The sequence below is a fragment of the Armigeres subalbatus genome, chromosome 2 (genome assembly GCF_024139115.2).
Source record: "Armigeres subalbatus isolate Guangzhou_Male chromosome 2, GZ_Asu_2, whole genome shotgun sequence".
In the NCBI taxonomy this organism is placed as follows: Eukaryota; Metazoa; Arthropoda; class Insecta; order Diptera; family Culicidae; genus Armigeres; species Armigeres subalbatus.
In genome coordinates, this window is record NC_085140.1 from 242,644,909 (window position 1) to 242,667,216 (window position 22,308).

The 22,308-nt window shown below is 47.2% G+C and overlaps 1 protein-coding gene across 7 annotated transcripts in view; it reads left to right on the forward strand.

Moving 5' to 3' along the window:
* LOC134212005 (protein split ends) overlaps positions 1-22,308 on the forward strand; it is a 417,127-nt gene that overhangs the window by 376,992 nt on the left and 17,827 nt on the right. For 2 of the 7 annotated variants that reach the window (XM_062689469.1, XM_062689475.1), the window contains 9 exons: positions 1,290-3,493; positions 3,830-14,032; positions 14,102-16,093; positions 16,187-16,332; positions 20,401-20,490; positions 20,623-20,702; positions 20,764-20,933; positions 21,001-21,300; positions 21,385-21,812. In XM_062689469.1, coding sequence (XP_062545453.1) covers positions 1,290-3,493; positions 3,830-14,032; positions 14,102-16,093; positions 16,187-16,332; positions 20,401-20,490; positions 20,623-20,702; positions 20,764-20,933; positions 21,001-21,300; positions 21,385-21,812 — 15,613 coding nt within the window. The remainder of the gene's footprint in view (positions 1-1,289; positions 3,494-3,829; positions 14,033-14,101; positions 16,094-16,186; positions 16,333-20,400; positions 20,491-20,622; positions 20,703-20,763; positions 20,934-21,000; positions 21,301-21,384; positions 21,813-22,308) is intronic. The other 5 variants (XM_062689471.1, XM_062689473.1, XM_062689472.1 and 2 more) reach the window with 5 other exon arrangements.

Genomic DNA, 22,308 nt, shown 5'->3' on the forward strand with positions numbered 1-22,308 from the left:
AGGATATCAATGTAGAAAAAGTTTGCAAATCTATGAGAACGTTGGAAAACGATCACAAACATTGCTATTATTTTGCAAGGAACGCAAGATAGATATATTTGAAATTTGTTTTGGAAACACTAACGAAACTTATTTTCCTAAACAATGCCAGGCAAAAAGTTTCATAATAAAACATTAAAAGCAAAAAAAACCATCAGAGATTTCAAAACTTCTTGATTTCAACATTGAATATATCAGTTAGTGTATGAACTAAATCTCAAATGCGTATGGAACTTTTAAATTTTTTGTTTTAATTTCAAACTTTGTCGGATCTGATGTTACTAAGCGGAATAGCTATTTCTGATTTGTCGCCTTTCGTCGGATGTTGGATAAGTCTGCTAAGGAACGAACTAACTATTGAGAAATAGCTACATAACGCTTCTGGGAAACATAGCTGTTTAAAAACAATATTGGGGAGAACTTATAAAAAAAATAGAATTATAACAAAATCAAAATTACTCATGATGATATTGACCAGTTTATTAAAATTTGTATTCAGTAGTTCTAATATTTGATTAATTTTACCACGATTTGTATTGTACGACAGCAATATTAAAACCATAATTATAATGAAAATTTCCAAAGAAAAGTTATCATGCATGCATCCGTTACGCGATGAGTTCTAATCCACACACTCTCTGTATCTGTAGTACGTTAGCCTGTTTATTGTTCACTGCTTGGATTGCATTTTCAAACTTATTTTTTAACAATAGCCTTTTGTTCGTTTGCCTTTACTCTCAGAGTACCTGCGATTGCGTAACAGCTTTCGTTCTCTTTTCGTTTGTACTGTACGACGCCTGACGGTAGATAAAACTGTTGGTCTTCCATTCAAAGATTTGCACTCGTCCAGTACACGGGAGCGATCCGTCGATTATGTTGTCTATGAATCGTTTTGTTTACTATGTTTGTTACAGTTATTGGTTTTTCTGTCACTATTGTTTCCATCCGTGATTTGTCGCGCCGCGTTTTTACGTTGTCTATGGATTCGAATGTCAGCTGTCTTTCATTTGTTTTTCGATTACAATTTACGAATACTCCTGAAGAACGCCTCCATAAAAATCATTCGTTCATACCTTCGCAAAAATCATCCCCACCTAGAAAAAAAACACCGCATTACTAATGAAAGCTTTTATCTTCTCTCCCTCTTCTTCTGATACCACTATCAATCGTCAACAACCACAACAACTTCACCAACGCCACTACATCGCGATCACTATCACAATTCGCCGGTTCGCCCTTCGATCGATCAGAGCGAACCCGATAAGTCACCATCGTCTGTCGTCCAGCAGCTGGTACAATAGCGCCAACAGCAGCAACACCGGAAGCGGCGACAACCTCTCGGTCTCGCAACAACAACAACCGCTGAGCGCGGCCCCGCTGACGCCGACTCGCAACGTGTACAGCGCGGTTGTTCAGCCCGACCATCCCAACCAGCCGTCGACGTCATCCTGCGCATCAAACCCCCCACTACCTGTGGCGCCACCCTCCGCCGGTGGTGCAACGTCGACCCTCAACGCCACCAGTAGCACTAACAGCTATGAGCAAAGCTTTCTCGTGAAGAAGAAGCACAACTCGCGCTCTTCGGACTCGGGATCGCCGCAGCCCCAGTCGCACTTCCACCATCAGCCGCAGCACCATTCTTCGCGGAACACCTCTCCGATCTCGTCCACCCATCACGCCACCCCTCACCACCAGCATCATCATCATCATCCGGGCGGTGGACCCCTGCATAACCATATCGGTCATTCCTCGCAGCAGCAGCATACGCACAATAGCCGGAGTGATCGGTCCAACTCGAGGTCTCGGTCTCGATCGCCCAGCAGCTCCTGCTCGTCTACCCACAGTACAACTACCAGCCAGTCGAACGAGACTTGCTCGACGACACGCAGTCCGGCTATCCTAGCGCAAGGGGCAGCCCTCAGCAGCAGCGGTGGTCCATTGTTCGGTAGTTGTCGAGAAGGGCGATCCGATCGACTAGACCGGGATCCGGGTGTGCGGGGAGCATTACAATCGGCCGTTACAGTTAGCAACAATAATGGTGGAGCCAGCTCGGGTGCAAGCAACAGCAGCGGTTCCGGTGGCGGTAGCCTAAACTGCCACTCAGATGACAACCGGCCACTGGCGATTTGCGTTCGAAATCTACCCGCTCGTTCGTCCGATACCTCGCTGAAGGATGGCCTATTCCATGAGTACAAGAAACATGGCAAAGTGACGTGGGTGAAGGTCGTTGGCCAGAGTACCGATCGTTATGCGCTTGTTTGCTTTAAAAAGCCCGAGGATGTTGAGAAGGCTCTGGAAGTGTCCCACGATAAGCTGTTTTTCGGCTGCAAGATTGAAGTAGCCCCCTACCAGGGATACGACGTTGACGATAACGAGTTTCGACCGTACGAGGCGGAGCTGGACGAGTACCATCCCAAGTCCACCCGAACTCTGTTCATCGGCAACCTCGAGAAGGACATCACGGCCAGTGAGCTGCGGAAGCATTTCGACTGTTTCGGCGAAATCATAGAGATCGACATCAAGAAGCAAGGTGTTAGTGCGTATGCGTTTTGCCAATATTCGGACATTATCAGTGTAGTGAAAGCCATGCGTAAAATGGACGGTGAACATTTGGGCAGCAATCGAATCAAGCTCGGGTTTGGTAAGTCGATGCCCACGAATTGTGTATGGATTGATGGAATCGCAGACGCAGTCGGTGAAGGCTATCTGAGATCCCAGTTTGACCTGTTTGGGGCCGTGTCCCAAGTGACGATAGACCGTGAGCGAAAACTGGCGTTAGTGTTCTTCGAGCAAGTTCAATGTGCACAAGCAGCGGTGAAAGAAATGCGCGGAGCGACGCTTCGAGGACGCAAGCTACAAGTGGACTTTGCTTCGCGCGAGTGCCAGGATGCATTTTTCGATAAGTTAGATAAACAATCGTGCGCGTCGTTTGGTTCGCCGCGATTCGAATCGGGTGTGGGTGGGCGGTTCAGTGGCAATCGGTACGTGGAGAATCCCGGTCGTAGCAGAGCTACCTCCTTCAGCCGGCCCGGCAATCCGTTAAGTCATAGTGGAGCCGTATCCCCGCGGCTTGATCCGTCGCCAGTGTCGTCGAGTCGCGGTGGTGGTTCCGCCAGTTCTCGATCTCGTATCGTTCGGTACTCGAACGATGAATACTATCAGGATGGTACGAACGCTCACGGAAGTGGTAGCGAACGGCGGTTCCGAAACTACGATGAGTACAGTCAAGGATCGGCCGCCAGTTCGCACGAGGATGTATACGAGTTACACGACGGTTACAGCGGCGGCAGCCACGTGAGGAGTAGTGCTCACGATCGGCTGCAGCCGTCGTCCACGTCGGACTCGCCACCCCCAACCGTGACATCCAGCGGTCTGTCCTCGTCGATCCAGTCTCGGCTGGGCGAAGTGGAACCAACCGTTGGACTAAGTAGGAAGCGAAGCGAGAAAAGTCCAGGTAAGTGCTCTTTGATCAAGCTTTAGCGAGAGTTTAATAAGAATCATAAAACATAATCATTCCTTTGCGAAAAGATAGATACGATCGATACACAAAATCTTCAATTATCTGCCCGGAATAACTTCAAAATGCCTTATTTAGATTGCCTTATTGAATTGTTATTGTCATCATTAATTGGCGGCTTTTTTAACAGAGCATCACTCGCACAATCGGGCTGCCTAATATTACCTCGACATACAACAAATCATAATTTTCAACACCATAAACTTCAAATTATAAAAAAGCTCTACTTAATACCTTATTTTTTCCGCCTTCCCCAATCCGAAAATTTTTCAGGTGATATACGATATTTACAAAAAGAAAGAGTACATATTTTAGAACAATTAGAAGAATGCCCGTCCAGTGGTGATGAGTTAGTGAGCCCAAAGAAACGTATCAAATACAACCCAGATGCTCACCCCGGCAGTGATCCATCTGATCATCATCATCATCCCCATTATTCTTCGGTGGCCAATCCGGCGGCAGTGGCTGGTGATCCGACGAGTGGTTCGAGCTCTGACCCTGTGATGCCGTCATCCGCGCCCGGCCGGGGCTGCGTCGGGGCCGTCAGCAGCGGCGAACATCACCACTACAATAGCAGTAGCAGTAGTAACAATAGTAACCATTACAACAATCACCACCATCACCACCACCACAACAGTGCGGACAGTGGTGGTCTGCAGCCCGGATTCTCCACTTCTTCCTCGGCGTCGCACCACCGGAAGTGCGTTGAGGTGCGGCGACTTTCGGACTGCAACCTGCAGCAATCAAAATCGTTATCAAGCCAATCAACGCCTTCATCTATGCATAGTAACAATAATAGCAGAAGACCGTCCACTGACAACGCGTCATTGCATCAAAGACATGGTAGCAGTAGCAGTAATAGTTCTTCCAGTTTACAACAATCACACCTAGATAGCGGGCATCTATATTCCCATTCGTTAAACAAGCGGCGGAAAACGATCCTTAACAGTGACAACAGTATGACTGTCATAGCGAGTGCAGGATCGACGTCGGTGTCGTCCAACGAACACCACCACTCGTCGCGAGGTCGGGGACACCAATTACACTCGTTACATTCGCACGAAGCAAGCGGAGGTGAAAGCGCCGATGGTTCCCGACCTGGAACACCCCTCTGCGATGAGCGACCCGAAAACCTTCCACCAAGTGAACCCAGACGAATACCCACGAGTCGGTCGTACAATCAGGAACCGCTGAGTTTACCGTTGCCACGGTTTGCGATACAGTTCCTGCAGCAGTACCGGTTGCAGAATCAACCAAGTCAACCGTCGTCGTCGGTACCTGCACCTTCATCACATTCATCATCCAACCAAGCCCTGCCAAGCTCTTCGCTACATCAATCTACGTTATCGTCGACGTCGTCTTCGTTGTCGAACTCTTCATCGACGTTACCTTGCGTGACTGTCGCATCGTCTTCGACCTCGTCGCTATCAACGCAACAGCAGAGCGCTCTAAGTTCTTTGCACGTCGCATCGTCCAGTGGTGCTATTAGTGGTCCTTCACTCTCGTCTAATTCTAGTCTACTAAACAACACTCTGTCGAGTCCACCGCTAACGCACCCTACTAAACTATCCCTGCTGATACCACCGAATACGGGCTCGAGCAGTAGTGCCACATCAGGCAATACTCCGGCCACTGCGAGCACAGCCAGCAGCATGGAGCACGGCAATCAGGCACCAGCCAGTCCGCTGCGAGCCCCCTCCGTTAGTTCGAATTCTAGTGACTCCGAAGGTGGTCCATCCAACTCGCCATCATTGGAGGAACGAATCAACCGGTTGGATGAAATGTACGAAAAATGGTCCGGAAACAGCCAAAGTCGGATCAACAATGCCCCCGTTGTTGAACCACACCATTTCAACGAACGACACCACAACCACCATTTGTACCACCACAACCATGCCAGTACAGCCGGAGGCAGTCTTAATCAATCGCCGCTCTCAAACGTGTCATCCTCTTCTACGTCCTCATTTCGACATAGATTCCTGGAGCTTGACGTGCATGAAGTCCCTCCGTCTGACATAGTGAAATCGGTTCTTTCGCGCAAATCGATTTTCGACGAAGATCTCAAACGGTTAGAAAACATCAGCGACAAATACGAACCGGGAATGTTCACGAGTTATACGAAAAACCCTGCGAATTTCAGTGCTGTAAGTGCCACTAGCTCGGCCGCTGCGTCCCCGGTCAACACGGTCCTGGCATCGCAATCCCCGCTACATGCACTGAAGGCACAAACACCGCCAGCTCCTAACCTACAACGACTTGGCAGTTGTAGTACCTCTGGATCTCCAATGAACAGTCCTCAGCCATACAATAGCCCAAATCCGTCTGTGAAATCTGGTTTGCAGTATCCGTTCCCAAGTCATCCACCGTCAATGCCATCGGTAGCTGTTCCTAGTTCTACATCCTTGACAGTATCCGTGACGCTGTCTACTGCAGCAAGTACGCTCACTTCTATCGCCGGCAGTACTAACAGCGGGACGATATCATCGTCTTCCGTTCTCGGCAGCAGTTCGCTTCCTGCTTCAGCTTCCTCCTCTCCTGCGCATAGCACAATATCATCCGCCCCCGGAACGTGTGCCACGCCAAGCAGCTTACCCAGTACTACTGCATCGCTAAACACACTCTGCTCAACGGCCTCATCCCTGAGCTACAGCAGTTCGGCTACCCTAGCAAATAAACCAAAGACCAATATTTTAAATAAAAGTATTAGTTTAACGGAAAAATCAAGTACAAATATTAGTAGTAACAACAATAATAATTTAACGAGTAATAGTAGTAATCTAGCGAGTACTAGAGGTAGCAGTAGAACTAGCGTAAACGAATCATCTGCATTGGTAGCAAGTACTACAGCCACTGCAACGACAACGAGCATACCAACACCGAAAGTATCCTCAGCAATTTCTTCTTCTTCTTCGTCATCGTCATCTGAGAAAGCGACGCCGCCAACGGGTGTCGCAGCTTCCACCACGGAAGGTACCGCACTCGAAGCTTCAACGAGTGCTTTTACCTCTTCCAACAACACCTCCAAAGCCACTGCAGTTACGACAGCTCCACCTGGTAGTACAAATTCCGGTACAGTTAGATCCAACAGTATACCGTCGTTATCAACGAGTACTTCCGCAGAAGGAGTACAGCAGCAGCATTCCAATAGTTCTAGCACTAACTACGGTATGGACAACAGTTGTGGTATCGATAAGGAGGAGAAGCCTAATAACAATAGCAGCGGTAGCAAACACCACAAAGACCGGCGGAAACTTTCGACGGCTTCCTCTTGCTCGACCAGTTCGACGGGATCAAGTACGCCAACTACCTCCTCAAATGTTCCTTCATTGCCCGATTCGAAAACGGGCACCGCGCATTCCGCAGATGACGATCAATCTCAACAACAGGTGATGAGCGGGAAGCATAGCAAACCCAGCAAGTCTAACAACCATCATGGCCACAGTCATAGCCATGGGCACGGTCATAGGCATTCTAGTGACAGCACCAGCAGCTCTAGCAGCTCGGCGTCAATCAAAAATCACTACAAGAGTGGGTCCGATGACTTGAATGAGTTTGACCGCCTGAAGCGAGAGATACCAGTGAACACGATCAACTCGCGAACCAATTCGTCCAGTCGCAAAGACAAAGAGCGCCAAGAACGTGAAGAGAAGGAACGGAGGCTTGAAGAAGAGAGAATACAAAAGGAGAAAGAAGAAATGCGTCGTGCTCAAGAGCTGAAGGAAAAAGAACTAGAGGAACAACGGCGAAGAGAAAGGGAACTTGAAGAACAACGGCGGAGAGAGAAGGAACTGGAAGACCAGCGCCGTAGAGAAAAGGAACTGGAGGAACAAAAGAGAAAGGAAAAAGAAGAAAGCGAGCGCAGGGAGCAAGAGGAGCGTGAACGACAACTTCAACGTGAACTGGAGCTTGAGAAGGAACGACAGCTACAAAAAGAGCGCGAAGAGTTGGAAAAAGCCGAACGTGAAAAATGGCAGAAGGAAGAATCCGCCACAATGGTAAAAGAATCATCAAAAGATGAATTTGAGTCGTGTGACGGTTTTTCGAATAATCACGGCAAGGAGCGTCTCGACCGAGTGAATTCCACAGACAGCCACCACGCTTCGAAGCGTCGTCACAGCTCTCAGGATAGCAACGATTCTGTGCCCGAGGATGTTAACACTACGAAGAAGCACAAACACAACAACATTGGCGATCGTCGTGATTCGGGTAAAGAGGGTAAGCGAGAAAAACACCACAAAAGTCATAGCCGGAGCGATAAATCAACAAGATCTAAATCATCCTCAGGTTCATCGACCTCTTCGGAAAAACCGCACTCCCTCATGAATGCTTTATGCAGTGTAGGGAAACACGACAACCATGACGAGAAACAAAAATTTCTATTGGAAGAACGACGCAAGGAGATTTCATTCTCTGGCGATGGCGATTCTCTGCCACTAAGCCACCACCACAAGAAGAAGGATCGTTATCACGAAAAGCATAAGTCCAAGAAAGATCGGGATGCTTCCAGAGACAAAGAAAACACGCAAAACTCCAATTACCCAATGGCAGCTTTTGTCGACCACCGTTCAACCAGCGACGAAGATGAACACATTCGTCTACAGCACAGGGCGGAACACAAAAGCTCCAAGGATTACAACAGGCGATTTCACACGGAGAGTGGTGAAGAGTACAAGAAATACGACAGAAAGCTTAGTCGAGCCGAATCTTCCGCTGATGAAGAAGGTAGGAAGAAGAAAAATCGCACCAACAACAGTCGAACGAAGACCACCAACAGCTCGGATACGGATGATTCGGATGAACCCAAAAAGCATTCGATCTTCGATATCCCCGATGATGGCCCCAACATTTCAATGTACGATAAGGTGAAGGCACGCTCCTGCAAGAACATGCAGCGACAGGAGGAAGAGAAGAAAATCAAAGCCAAGTTTTCGAAGTTGAAGCAAAGCCGGGCTAAACGCGAGGGCAAAAACCGTTCAAAGAGTTGGGACGAAGATTCCGACACGGATGGCATGAACTCCGATACAACCATCAACAGCAAGTACAACCATAAGGATCATTTGAATAAGAGTGGCACAATCACCACATCGGACGACGATGACCATCTGCCGTCCACGCCCAGAATGAGACGACCCAAGGAACCGCTTGCGACGGATTCAGATGAGGAGAACAACCGAATTCGTTCCAACCGTGATCGATTGAATGATCTCTGCGATGACGAAAGTTCCGATGGAGAGCTCACACGTAAACGAGTACCCTCCACGCCTCGCCGGAGCTCCAATGAAAAGAACATGTCAAGGAAGAGCTCACGGTCAACCAGAATACAATCAGAAACTGATTCCGATGAAAATCATGACAGCGAGAGAGAAAAACCCGCTACACCTAATTGTGACAGTAAACACAAGATTTCGGCGGTCAAGGTAGATCACGTCACCATCAAGCAGGAAATAAAAAGCGAAGAAGATACGCAGGAGGAAATAAGAAAACTGGAAATCAAGGTAGAAACGAGAGTACAACCTCCATCTGCTTTGGTGACGAGTGATGTATCCGAAGACGAAGATGTCAGCAAACCTGTAATCAAATCAGAACTAATTCCTAGCACTATGATCAAGAGAGAACCCGTTGATGAAGGGTTCAGCAAGAACCGATTTGGTGATGTGTCATCCGAAGGGGAACCGAACATGATAACGGTGGCCAATGCTGAGATAGAAAATACGGTTAACAGTGCTGTTGACCAGTTAATGTATGGGCACTCGGAGGGCAAGAAGAGACACAAGAAGAAGCAGAAGCGACACAAGAATGTCGAAGGTTCGGAGTCGGAAGTGAAGAGTGAAAAAGAACATTCACCACATGACGAAGGTGGTTCCACAAATGCTATGTTCGACGAGCTGAAAAAATCCTCTGACGATCAGGTTTACATCAGTTCGAAGAAGAAGCATGGCGGTAAAAAGGAAAAGAGGCGAGATCGGTCGAAGGAAGATCACGAAAAGTCTGGTAAGTCTAAAAAGTCGAAAAACAAACACAAGGACTCGAACAAGGTAACTGATCCCATGTCAAACACAGTGAAACGCGAAGAAAAGATTGAAGACATCTTTGGACCAATATCGGATGAAGACTCACCGCATTCGTCAGTTGAAACCGAAGTGTCGATAAAACAAGAGACAACTGATGCTAAAGCTGAGGATCTCGCTAGACCAGAGGAACAGCATACCGAATGTGAGCCAGCAACGGAGAAAGAGAAAACTAAAGAAGAGTCCAGGAAGAAAAAGGAGAAAAAGCGTCGCGAACGCGAAAAACTTCGGGCTACGATAACGATGAAAGAAGAAGAAAATAGTGTGGATCTGGATGAAGCAGGCCGAGCCCTTGAAGCACAGCTCATGAGTGATTCGGACCAAAAAGCCGAAGATGCTTCACCAACTTCAACGGCAACGAACAGTGGAAAACGCTCCTCCGTAGATGTGATGGATGTATTCCGATTCACTGACGGAGATGATAGTATGGAGACGTCGTTCACTGAGAAGAAGGAATCCGATCATGGCCGCAAAGAGAAGAAGAAGAAAAAGAAAAGAGGTAAAGATGAAAAGCACAAACATCATCATGGTAGTAGCAACAATCATACCAACCTTCCTACAACAACACCCATCACGCCAACAGTGAATAAGCTGTCTTTGGACATAATATCCGCCCAACAAGAGGATAGTAAACACAGCATCAGTAAACCATCGCCTAGCTTACCATGTCTGCTTGATGAGGGTTCTCCGGCAACTAACAGTAGGCAACCCGCTCAACCAATGTACGCCTCAACGCCATCCAGGCAGCTTTTGTCGCCAACTCCGTCTGGTCATGAACTGGCCAGCTCAACACCAACCAAAGAAGAAGTGGAACCACAGTCGGTCGGTACTAAGGAAGAAAATTCACAATTAAAACCTGTTGATTCTTCGCAGTTGAAACGGAAACCCGACAAGCTGATCCCTGGGTTCGGCACTGAAATCGACGAACAGTTGCACGAAAAGGCGGTTCTCTCAATTTCCGGTGAATTTATCACTGAAATGGTGAAGAAAGATGACGTCAAGAACCCGGATCCAGTTGAATCGCTGAAGAGCAAACCGGAAGAAGTTAAACTAGAAGAGAAGTCGAGGGTAGTGATATCTCAAGAAGAGACCGAAGACGCAGTTGCTGCCCTTCTTGGCGAAAGTTTTGGAACGTCGAACGCCCAAGACTTTTCAATAGATTATTCCGTGGATCCAGCTGAAGAATCTTCGTCGCAACTAGTTTCCGATTCACCTCAAATCCCTGAGGAGGATAACGAAGAAATTAAGAAAGCCATTCTTAGCTTGAACACTGAAGGTCTGGACATGAAACCAGACACTCCAACATCCGAACACGACCTACAAATTGACACTGATACTGATGATCAGGGTGATGAGGAGCACCCGGCAAGTTTGCTACGGTTTGACAATCCACCGAAAACTCCAGATGTTGATCTGAGTCAAATTGGTAAGCCCTTGTCAGATACGTTAAACAGCACTACTTCAGCGCCAAATTCGGCAAAGAAGGAGGATAAAATGGAGATTCCGGACACACCTGGCAAAAATGTTCAGATACTGGACGAATTACCACCAGCGACCACTTCTCAAAGTGCACCAGTATCAACAGTCATTGCTACGACATCTACCACCTCAGCATCAATCGCCAGCATTGCGTCAACTGTTGTAACCACCAGTGTAACAAGCGCCACCAAGCTACTAGCAGTTACGCAAGCACCAACCGTGGTACATAACCCGAAACCGTTGACACCAACAACTGCAGCAGGAGTGTTGGATACTCATACGAAGGTAATCAGCACAGTACCTCCGGCTTCTAAGCAAGTCGCGGTTACGAGCTCGCCGATTTTGCCAGTCCAGAGCAAACCAACACAAATTGTACCCCCGAAAACTACAATTGTTAGTCAACCAACAATGGCTGGTGGTTTACCGCAGATTCGACAGCAGTTGATAATGCAGGCACCGCCTACGATTACCATCCCTGAACAGCATATTATGTACCAACCGATTGATGCGATGATGTCTCCCAGAGGTCCAACCGGAAATGATCCCAGAATGCAATCGCCAAAAATGCAACAACAACCACATTCTCCATTTTCACGAACGGCGTCCCCAACTGCAACTAGTCCAAATATGCTGAGGCCACAGTTGATAGCACAGAATCGTCATCCTTCTCCGCTGAGCCCAGTGGTTGGAGCTCATCAGATGGTTATCCATCCACCAGTGAGTCATATTGTGGTTTCATCGCCAAATCCATCCACACAGTTTATTCCGAAACCTTCACAGATTGGCAGTCCTGCTCCCCGTTTCCCTGTGGTAACTAGCCATGTTAAAATGCCGATTTCTTCCCAAAAACCAAACGAGCCATTGCCGTTAGCAAAACAGACCATAACCACATTTGCAAATATGGGCATGGCTCCCGGAACGCGTGTTGTCACGACAGTGCCTTGCACAACATCCATGCCGGCACTTGGCAACGAAAACCCTTCGATCTCAAACATTGGAACAAAACCGGCGGTCAGTTCAGCACCGATACCTGTCTCAACCACTTATGTCATTCACCCTGCCACAAAACCACTGGAATCTGTTCAGAAGGTGTCTCCAGGTACCCCTACAAAAGCAATAATCCACCAGCAACCGGTGTACCTCCAGCATCCCATCAAGCAGTTTGTGCCGCAACATCCTGCTCCGATGCAACCGCACATGGGAATGGGTCAACAACCCAACCGTCTGCTACAACCCGTATCTGCGTCAGCAACTAACGTAATCGTTACCAAATCTCAGGATCCAAAGCCTCTGAACACGATTTCAACCATTACTTCAAATCCGAACCATCTAATGGGATCTACAAGTTCCAGTTCGCCAATGGACACGCCTCTGTCTGTTGCGAAGCTTAATGCTGAGAAACTAGTGGAACCTTCCAAGGACAAGATGCCTTCTCCTGAAGATAAAGGGCGGGTCCAACCGACGAGTCAAGCAAATGCAATTCCACTACCGCCTGCCGTTAAGCTCGAAGCTCCAACATCTGTTGACGAATCTGCGCGTTCTTTGCTTACTGAAGAAAATGTCGCCAAAATACCCGACAACTCAGGTTCGGCAAACATACTGGATATTGATCAAGAGGACCAGGAAGCGGACTCCAAGGAAGATAGTGATTACTGGTCTTCCAAGGATACTATAATTGATTCTGTGATCAAGAAGGTCGATGCGCTCTGCTCTGAGGACGACATCTCGGAAGGCGGTTCTGAAATCAACAAAGATGAATGGAACAAATTGGATGACAAAGCAAAGGTGGCTGAACAAGTGACAATTCCACCAGTTATTTCAGTCCCATCGGGAGCTAAAGCATTTGAAGCACCCAAAGTGGAAGAAAAGAAGATTGAACCAATCACTTTGCCCAGTACCATTCCGTCTACTATACCTGTTCCTAATCCCACAATGCCGGTGCCAGCCACGGTACAAGCAACGCCAACTGTCTTGGAACCTTGTCCTTCGGCACCTGAAGAAGATGAAGCTCAAACAGGATCGATTGAAACCACACCTCCCTCCCGAGGAGGAAAGCGCGGAGGAAGACGAGGCGGAAGAAAAACATCTGAAAGTGTTTCAACGCCAGTCAAACCAGAGGTTCAGGAAAAACTGCCTGAAGTTGATGCGTCTACACCGTCTAAACGCGGTGGAAAGGCAGGTTCTAAGCGAGGAAGAGGTGGCGCAAGAGGAGGTACTGCCAGAGGTGGGGCATCAAACGTTCAAACTGCGGCAATGCCAGGCGGAAAAGGTAAACATCCGAACTCGGGATCGGACGTCTATGAATTTCATGATGATTCTGGCGAGGAAGTTGCTGGAAGCGATAAACAACAAGTGGATGGATCACGCCCAAGGTTGATTCTTACGATCAAGAACCAGGGAACAACTGCAACCCCAACACCAGGCACCATCACTGCTCCGGTTGTCGTGACTGCTGCGCCGGTCGTGCATCCTACTTTAACAACTGTTGGTACCATCAGCACTCCGTCTGCACAATTACAACCAACGACGTCTTGTCCAGCCTCTCAACCGCCATTAGAATCCCAAAGTATCCCAGCACCCGCTGCAGATATTGGAAAGGAGGAGTTCATACACCCCACGTCAGGAAATACTCGCAAATCACGTCGTTTGTTGGAGAAAGATGGTCGCACCACTGTGGATGATATCATAGACGACGTCATCCGTAACGGTCCGTCATCGTGTTCAATGCCAAGCGCACCTGCTCAAGTATCTTCTCAACCACCGCTGATCCTTCAGCAGTTTCAATCACAACAAGTGGTCAATCAGGCCGGTCAGATTATTTCATCAGCACAAACCCATGTGCAGTTGCCGCCGCAACCGATGGCCCCGGGCGATCTTTCCGGTCCATTGGGAAGAAGGAACACAAGGCACAATACTGGCCCTGCTAATGGTAGGTGTATTTAGTATGTAGCTTATAGAGATCATATTCTAGCAACTATTTTTTTAATAATATTTTCAGCAATGGGTCCCGATGCACGCAAGTCACCGCGTGCTGGTCGTAAAGGTAAGGATCGTAAGATATCGGAAACATCCAACGATAGTAATGACGAACGTGCATTGAGCCTTACAAGGCAAATCCATTCGGATGGTAAAGCTGACGAGACAGCTGTTCCTGGAACATTATCTGCAACAACACCGATTACTCCGAGCGTTCCGGTAACTCGGCCAAATGAGATGGCTTCGTTGGCAGACAAATCAAAGGAGAAGTCCAAATCTGCTGACGACGTCAAGATGGAGCTCGACCCAGCCACCGGTGAGCTTACAGTAACTCGACACGGAAAAGACGGTCAGTTTTTGAATATGCCGAATGCTCCTCAACCGCTTAAGAAAGTCATAGCAGCGGCTGCGAATGCGGCTCAAAGTGCAATCGATCATCACAAATCATCCCCTACACAACCGGTTTCTGCGTCGGCCTCGCCGATCCCCAACAAAACACCGATACTAGGATTAGCAGCTCCACCTGGCATGACGAGGGTTCCTACGCCGAACACTACTGTTAATCCACATCCTACTCAACAAATGGAAGTTCAGAAGATGTCTTCAGCTGCATTGGCCAAACAGACCACCCCGTTGACAATGCCTTCTCAAACTACTAACATTACGGCGCCTACTGTAGTCGTACCATCGCCGCATGCTAGTACTGCCACTGTACTCATCCAGCACTCTTTGGGTCCTGGAATGCAGCAACCTCCAACAGTCCTGCAGCAGAATGTTCCAAAGCCGCACTCATTGAAGGCACATGTACTTGGCTCACAGCAGATCATTAGTCAGCAAGCTCCGCCTGGGAAATCAGTTTACCCGCCATCAACGCAATCTCAACCACAGATCGTATACAAGTCGGTCATTCCTCCACAAGCAGGATCTGTTTCGGGGGCAATACACACCACAACTGGAAAGCAGATACACCCCAGCACCAGCATGAAATTGCCTCCTCAGGGAATACCACCGCAAGGCATGGCTCAGCATCCCGCACAACAGCAGATTATCATTCAAAATCCGATGCCACAGCAACAAATGACAATCAACAAGCATACGATCATCAACAAAGTTGGGCCACCACCGCAACCGGGTCATCCCTCAGCTATACATCATCCACCCGGTAGTGGAAACCTTCTGATCAATATTCCTCCCAATCTTCATCAAATGGGAAACATTCCTATGTCTCCGAGAATGCCTCACCAGGTTGTTATTACCAACCCCAAAGGCCAGCCGGGACAGATACAGTCTCAACAACCACATTCCCCGCAAGTCGTTCACAAACAGGGCAACCAACTTCCGCCGCTGAATCAGTCGGGTCCACAAGGAGCTCCGCAACAAATCATCATTCACAGCAACAAAGCACCACCTGGGCATCATCAGATCCCCGCTGGATACACGGTGTTGCAAAGTGGTGGCAAAATTATCCACCAGGGTCCGGTACAGCTTGGACATGGTCAACCAGGACAACAACAACAGCCAGGTGTGCTTGGAAAACAACAACCGCAAACCATCCAAATTTCCACTGCAAGTGGAGTTCCGATCCAATATCAGCAACCCATCATGAGTCAGGCTACAGTGGTACATAAAACTGTAACAACGGTTCATGGTGGTCAACACATCAAAATACAACAGCACAAGGTTGGGCCAGAAACCGTTGCTCACATGCATGTCGTTGGAAAGCATTCTACAGGGCCTGTGGGCTCTAAGATTACGCTTCAGCAGCAACAGCAGCAGCAACCAGTTGGATTGGTCAAACCGAATCACATCAGTTCATCCGGGCCCGTTCCGGGGGTCAGTGGCAACCAGCAACAACAGAACGCTCCTCCACCCTCACCATCGCAGCTGGTGACAATTCAGCAAGGCAAAGGAGTATCTCCTCACTTGCATGCCCAGCCGCAGATACTAACCGGTGCCGTCGCAAGTCCTCCGCTGAAGCAACCTCACCTGCAGAGCCAACAGCCGATTGTAACGGGTAGGTTGAAATTTAATTACTTCCCACTAGCGAATATGAAGATGCAACCAAAATATTCGATACTAATGTTTGTTCGTTTCATCTTCTCAACAGGTGCGAGCAGCTCTCGCGTAGCTGTGCCATCGATCAGTCCACAGGGACAACCAGGTCAACAGCCGCCACCGCCCGCATCTCATATGCGGCACGTGCAACAATCTGGCGGCCACATTGTACCTTCGCAGGCCTATGAATCCAACCAGGTGAGTGTTGACCCTGCTCGATTTCTACTTTTCTATGAAAAAAATATATTAAGCTCTTTTTAGTGGAATGTATTAAACCGTCTAAGACGAATTAAGTACTGTCCATTTAATTCCACCAGTTAATTTTCGTTATCTTTGCAGATACGTATTTCGACCACAACTGTGTGGTCGTCTTCAGTGTCTTGTACTTGACTCGACTTGAAGAAAACAATCGCAACTTACACTATTTATACTACGCTAGGTACCTAATCTAATCTTATTTGCCTACTTTATTTACCTATACAGTAAATTACTTTATTGTTTAGGTAGAAACTTGAAGAGCCAAGAGCTGCCGTTTCCCTGATCCTTATTCAACAGCGTTGTTTGTACCTGTCGGTGGATTTCCAAACTCTCAGCAACATCGAGTTTCCATGGGGAAGAGACATTTCTTAAGATTTTAATATTTGATGCCGTAATTGGGTGATTTTCCTTATACACATGCTCTGCTACCTTAGATCTAAATTCGTAATGTAATCCCTTATCGTTTTCTCTTTTCGCCTTACTCACTTCCGCCATATGTTCCTTGAACCTTATATCTAATGATCTTTTTGTTTGGCCTACATAGATTTTTTCACATTGGGAACAACTTATCTTATAAACGCCTGCCTTATTCAACATTTCTACTTTATCCTTCGTTGAACCCAATAGAGACTTGAGTTGGTTGCTTCTACTGGAGAATACTAGATCGATGCCGAATTTCCTTAGTCGAGGGCGTAGCTGGTTGGTGATGTGCTTATCATATGGGACCGAAACTCTTTTCAGCGGCTCCTCTATCGGTGTCAGCGTTGTATGTCCATTTCGTCGTAGGGTCCTTTCCTTCTTGTTGATGATCGCTCGTATAGTCCTCTCCTGGTATCCGTTGATCTTCGCTGTTTCCAAGATGTATTGTAGTTCCTTCGTTTTTCCTTCTTCGCTCAGGGGTATCGTCTGCATCCTGTGGATCATGTGATGAAATGCTGCCATTTTATGTTGGTACGAATGGTTCGATGTATATGGGATGACTCTCATGGTGTTCGTGGGCTTCCTGTAGATTTCGAGGCTCAATGTTGTATTTGCTTCTCTGATGACTAGTAAATCCAAGAAAGGTAGTTTACCTTCTTTTTCCTCTTCGAAGGTAAATTTGATGTCCTTATGCACGTTGTTTATCGCTTCCAAAATCCTGGGTTGATCCTTTCGGTTGATGATGCTGAAAATGTCGTCGACGTATCTCCACCACTTCTGGGGTAGTATTCCTTGTTCTTGTAGGTTGTTCTCCAGATTCGCCATGAACAGCTCGCACAAAAACGGTGATAGCGGATTTCCCATCGGTGCTCCTTTCGTCTGTTTGTAGTAGTTGCCACGAAATGTGAAGTAGTTCTCCGTCATGCATAGCCTTGCCAGATTTAGGTACATCTTCACCTTTCCTCGCCATGTTGTTTCCGTCCTTTGTGTTAGCAGCCAATCCTCTAGAAGATTCAGAGCATCTTTCACTGGAACGCTAGGGAACAATGCCGCTACGTCGAATGATACCATTATATCCTCTTCTTCGATGTGTCCTGATTCCAACAGCTTCTGGGCGAACTCCTGGGTGTTGATGACTGACCTGCTAGGGAATGGTTTCGGCATACTTTGGAACTCCTTTACCAACCATTTGGCTATGTTTTGGGTAGGGGAACCCAGTGATAAACTATTTTGAAGCAACAGGATCAAAATACAGCGAGGAACATCGTCGCAGACGCCATCAAAGAAGGACGGCACGGGACAACGAACCATGACGAAAGGAGGATTCTAAAGGAGCTTAAGGAAAAACCAGTATACTACGTAAAGGCCGATAAGGGAAACGCAGTAGTGGTAATGGATAAAGAGGACTACGACGAACAGATGACGACGAAAATCAACGGAGGACCTTATAGACATTTGAGAGTGGATCCGCTACCAGGATTAATACGACTCACGGACAAAACAATAAAGGAGTGTAAGGCGATCATCGGAGAAGCCCGAGTAAAGACAGTAAACCCGGTTCTACCTAGGATTAAAGGACTACCAAAAATCCATAAACCCGGCAAGGAGATGCGAGAGATAGTTTCATCACTGGGTTCCCCTACCCAAAACATAGCCAAATGGTTGGTAAAGGAGTTCCAAAGTATGCCGAAACCATTCCCTAGCAGGTCAGTCATCAACACCCAGGAGTTCGCCCAGAAGCTGTTGGAATCAGGACACATCGAAGAAGAGGATATAATGGTATCATTCGACGTAGCGGCATTGTTCCCTAGCGTTCCAGTGAAAGATGCTCTGAATCTTCTAGAGGATTGGCTGCTAACACAAAGGACGGAAACAACATGGCGAGGAAAGGTGAAGATGTACCTAAATCTGGCAAGGCTATGCATGACGGAGAACTACTTCACATTTCGTGGCAACTACTACAAACAGACGAAAGGAGCACCGATGGAAATCCGCTATCACCGTTTTGTGCGAGCTGTTCATGGCGAATCTGGAGAACAACCTACAAGAACAAGGAATACTACCCCAGAAGTGGTGGAGATACGTCGACGACATTTTCAGCATCATCAACCGAAAGGATCAACCCAGGATTTTGGAAGCGATAAACAACGTGCATAAGGACATCAAATTTACCTTCGAAGAGGAAAAAGAAGGTAAACTACCTTTCTTGGATCTACTAGTCATCAGAGAAGCAAATACAACATTGAGCCTCGAAATCTACAGGAAGCCCACGAACACCATGAGAGTCATCCCATATACATCGAACCATTCGTACCAACATAAAATGGCAGCATTTCATCACATGATCCACAGGATGCAGACGATACCCCTGAGCGAAGAAGGAAAAACGAAGGAACTACAATACATCTTGGAAACAGCGAAGATCAACGGATACCAGGAGAGGACTATACGAGCGATCATCAACAAGAAGGAAAGGACCCTACGACGAAATGGACATACAACGCTGACACCGATAGAGGAGCCGCTGAAAAGAGTTTCGGTCCCATATGATAAGCACATCACCAACCAGCTACGCCCTCGACTAAGGAAATTCGGCATCGATCTAGTATTCTCCAGTAGAAGCAACCAACTCAAGTCTCTATTGGGTTCAACGAAGGATAAAGTAGAAATGTTGAATAAGGCAGGCGTTTATAAGATAAGTTGTTCCCAATGTGAAAAAATCTATGTAGGCCAAACAAAAAGATCATTAGATATAAGGTTCAAGGAACATATGGCGGAAGTGAGTAAGGCGAAAAGAGAAAACGATAAGGGATTACATTACGAATTTAGATCTAAGGTAGCAGAGCATGTGTATAAGGAAAATCACCCAATTACGGCATCAAATATTAAAATCTTAAGAAATGTCTCTTCCCATGGAAACTCGATGTTGCTGAGAGTTTGGAAATCCACCGACAGGTACAAACAACGCTGTTGAATAAGGATCAGGGAAACGGCAGCTCTTGGCTCTTCAAGTTTCTACCTAAACAATAAAGTAATTTACTGTATAGGTAAATAAAGTAGGCAAATAAGATTAGATTAGGTACCTAGCGTAGTATAAATAGTGTAAGTTGCGATTGTTTTCTTCAAGTCGAGTCAAGTACAAGACACTGAAGACGACCACACAGTTGTGGTCGAAATACGTATCTGCAAAGATAACGAAAATTAACTGGTGGAATTAAATGGACAGTACTTAATTCGTCTTAGACGGTACTTTTCTATATTGATCAAAAATTCTTGTTGTTTTACAAGTTTAAGCGGGTAGCCAAATGTAAAACAAACACAAGTGAATCTATATTGTAAAAATACAGAACAATTTTAAGATTTGTTATCAATCGAGAGCTGATGAAATTTGTCATCGTTATGAAACATAAACAAAACATTTTCTGACTTATATAAATTTTTATTTGTTATTTTTTATTCATGCAATCCATTATCCAAAAAAAAAAAATCGTTCCAAATGAACATAACTAAAATTCATTTCAAATCTCTTTAATGCTTCGTAACGGATTATCGTCGCTGTGCTGTTCTGTTTCTAAACATGTGATACAGCACGGAGATTTGGTGGCGGGATTTATCGCTCGGGGACAAAGTCCTCCGCCGGCCCATCAGCAGCAAATGTCGCCAATCACACCGGTAGTAGTACGCACATTCATAATATTTCAATGTTTTAGTTTTGTTTTGATCATCTCTTCCGGTTGTTGAATTTGACTTCTTTATGTGCTGTGATGATGAGTTTTGTGTTCAATCTAATGGAAATTTCTATCCTTACAGAACGACCCAACCTTCCGCGGCGGAATGTCTCGGGAGTATGCCAAGTATATGTACGGCAGAGGAAACATCCACATACCAAGGTTTGTAATAAGCATTTGGTTCTATCTAGGACAGTTACTGATTATTGTCTTCTTCGAGCAGCAGGTCACCGATGTTGCCCGGTTCCGTGGATCAGCGTGAGTTGTCCGAAATGGAAGAAAGTGTGGCAGCGAGTCCGCCTCTCGAGTTGCGTCGCCCAGCGAGTGGTCCACGTGTCCAGACGACGACTGCTGTTCCGAGCAGTTTGCAGAGTCCTGGCGATCGTTCGACAGGTAAAATCCACACACACATGTTTTTGTGTCAGATCATACATAATTTTTTTTCTATTCCCATCCTCAGATTCACCACAAGTGGCGCAAGTGTATATTGCAAGCGCTCGTGTTCCACACAATTACACGGATTCACTTACCCGCTTTTACGACCCGGCAGCAGGACCGAACGCCCCTCCGCGGGCGTTAAGTGCTGAACCACCGCCGGCACATCGCCCACACAATTTGATCAATACCGGAGCAGGATTCCCTCCGGGATCTTACCCTGGAACTCCTAGTCAGACTCCACCTCCGGCATCGCCAGCTAATCTGGCTCCACAGCCACAATCCCAACAGCAGCAGCAACAGCGTGACCGTGTCTCTTTGACAGGTAGTTACAATCGTCCCCAATACAGTTTGTACCGGCAATCAGACGACGATCAACTGATCGATTGTTTTGATCCTTCCCTATTAGGTCACGCAGCGGTCGCTCCGGTATCCGGTGCTCCGTTGCCCGCCCATAGTGGAAGCTTGCCGGTTCCACTGAGCCAACAGCAAACTCAACAACAACAGCAACAGGCTGCTGCTGGCCGAAATTTGCAGGCAGCGACACCACCAATTGGAGGAGCCGCTACTGCCCCAATGCCGTCTGCTGGTCCTTCCGCACCGGCACAGAGTGATTCGCTGGAGGCACTACTTCAGCGCTATCCGGTCATGTGGCAAGGACTGCTGGCACTGAAGAACGACCAGGCAGCCGTTCAGATGCACTTTGTGCATGGCAATCCGGGTGTGGCGGGCAGCTCGTTGCCCAGCAACAGCGACGGCACGACGCCTCCACTACGGATCGCTCAACGGATGCGCCTTGAGCCGGCGCAAATCGATGGTGTCGCACGGAAGATGCAAGTAAGTATATTTTTGAAAAGTTTCGTTTAGAGTATGAGAAACAACAAAGCAATATTTAGAGTCGAGCACAATGGAAATGTTTGGCAAATATCAAGCTCAAGCAAGCCCTCAGTAGTCTATCGTGTCAACCACACTAAAACCCCTGATAGTTCTATACAGTTCGATGGGATTTCTGATCTTCTCGCATTATTTCGCATTGCCGTTCTTCAGCTTTTGGCTAGCTTTTCTCACTCGGATTAGCATATCCAGGCTGTTCGATTGGTACTTACCTGATACTTGATGCGCTACAGATCCTTCTCGATAAGCCTACGCCGAATAGAGTATCCTTCTGGACTTAATCCTGGTCCAATCGCTTTCAATGCACCTGAACATTTAGTGCCCTCAGGTCTTCTTCAACTGCAAAAAGTAATTGTGTACGCGGCCTTCCATGAAGTGGAGACCAGTGGAGAACTTTTCGTTTTACGGGGGCGGGAATCGAACCCACACTCCACAGCAT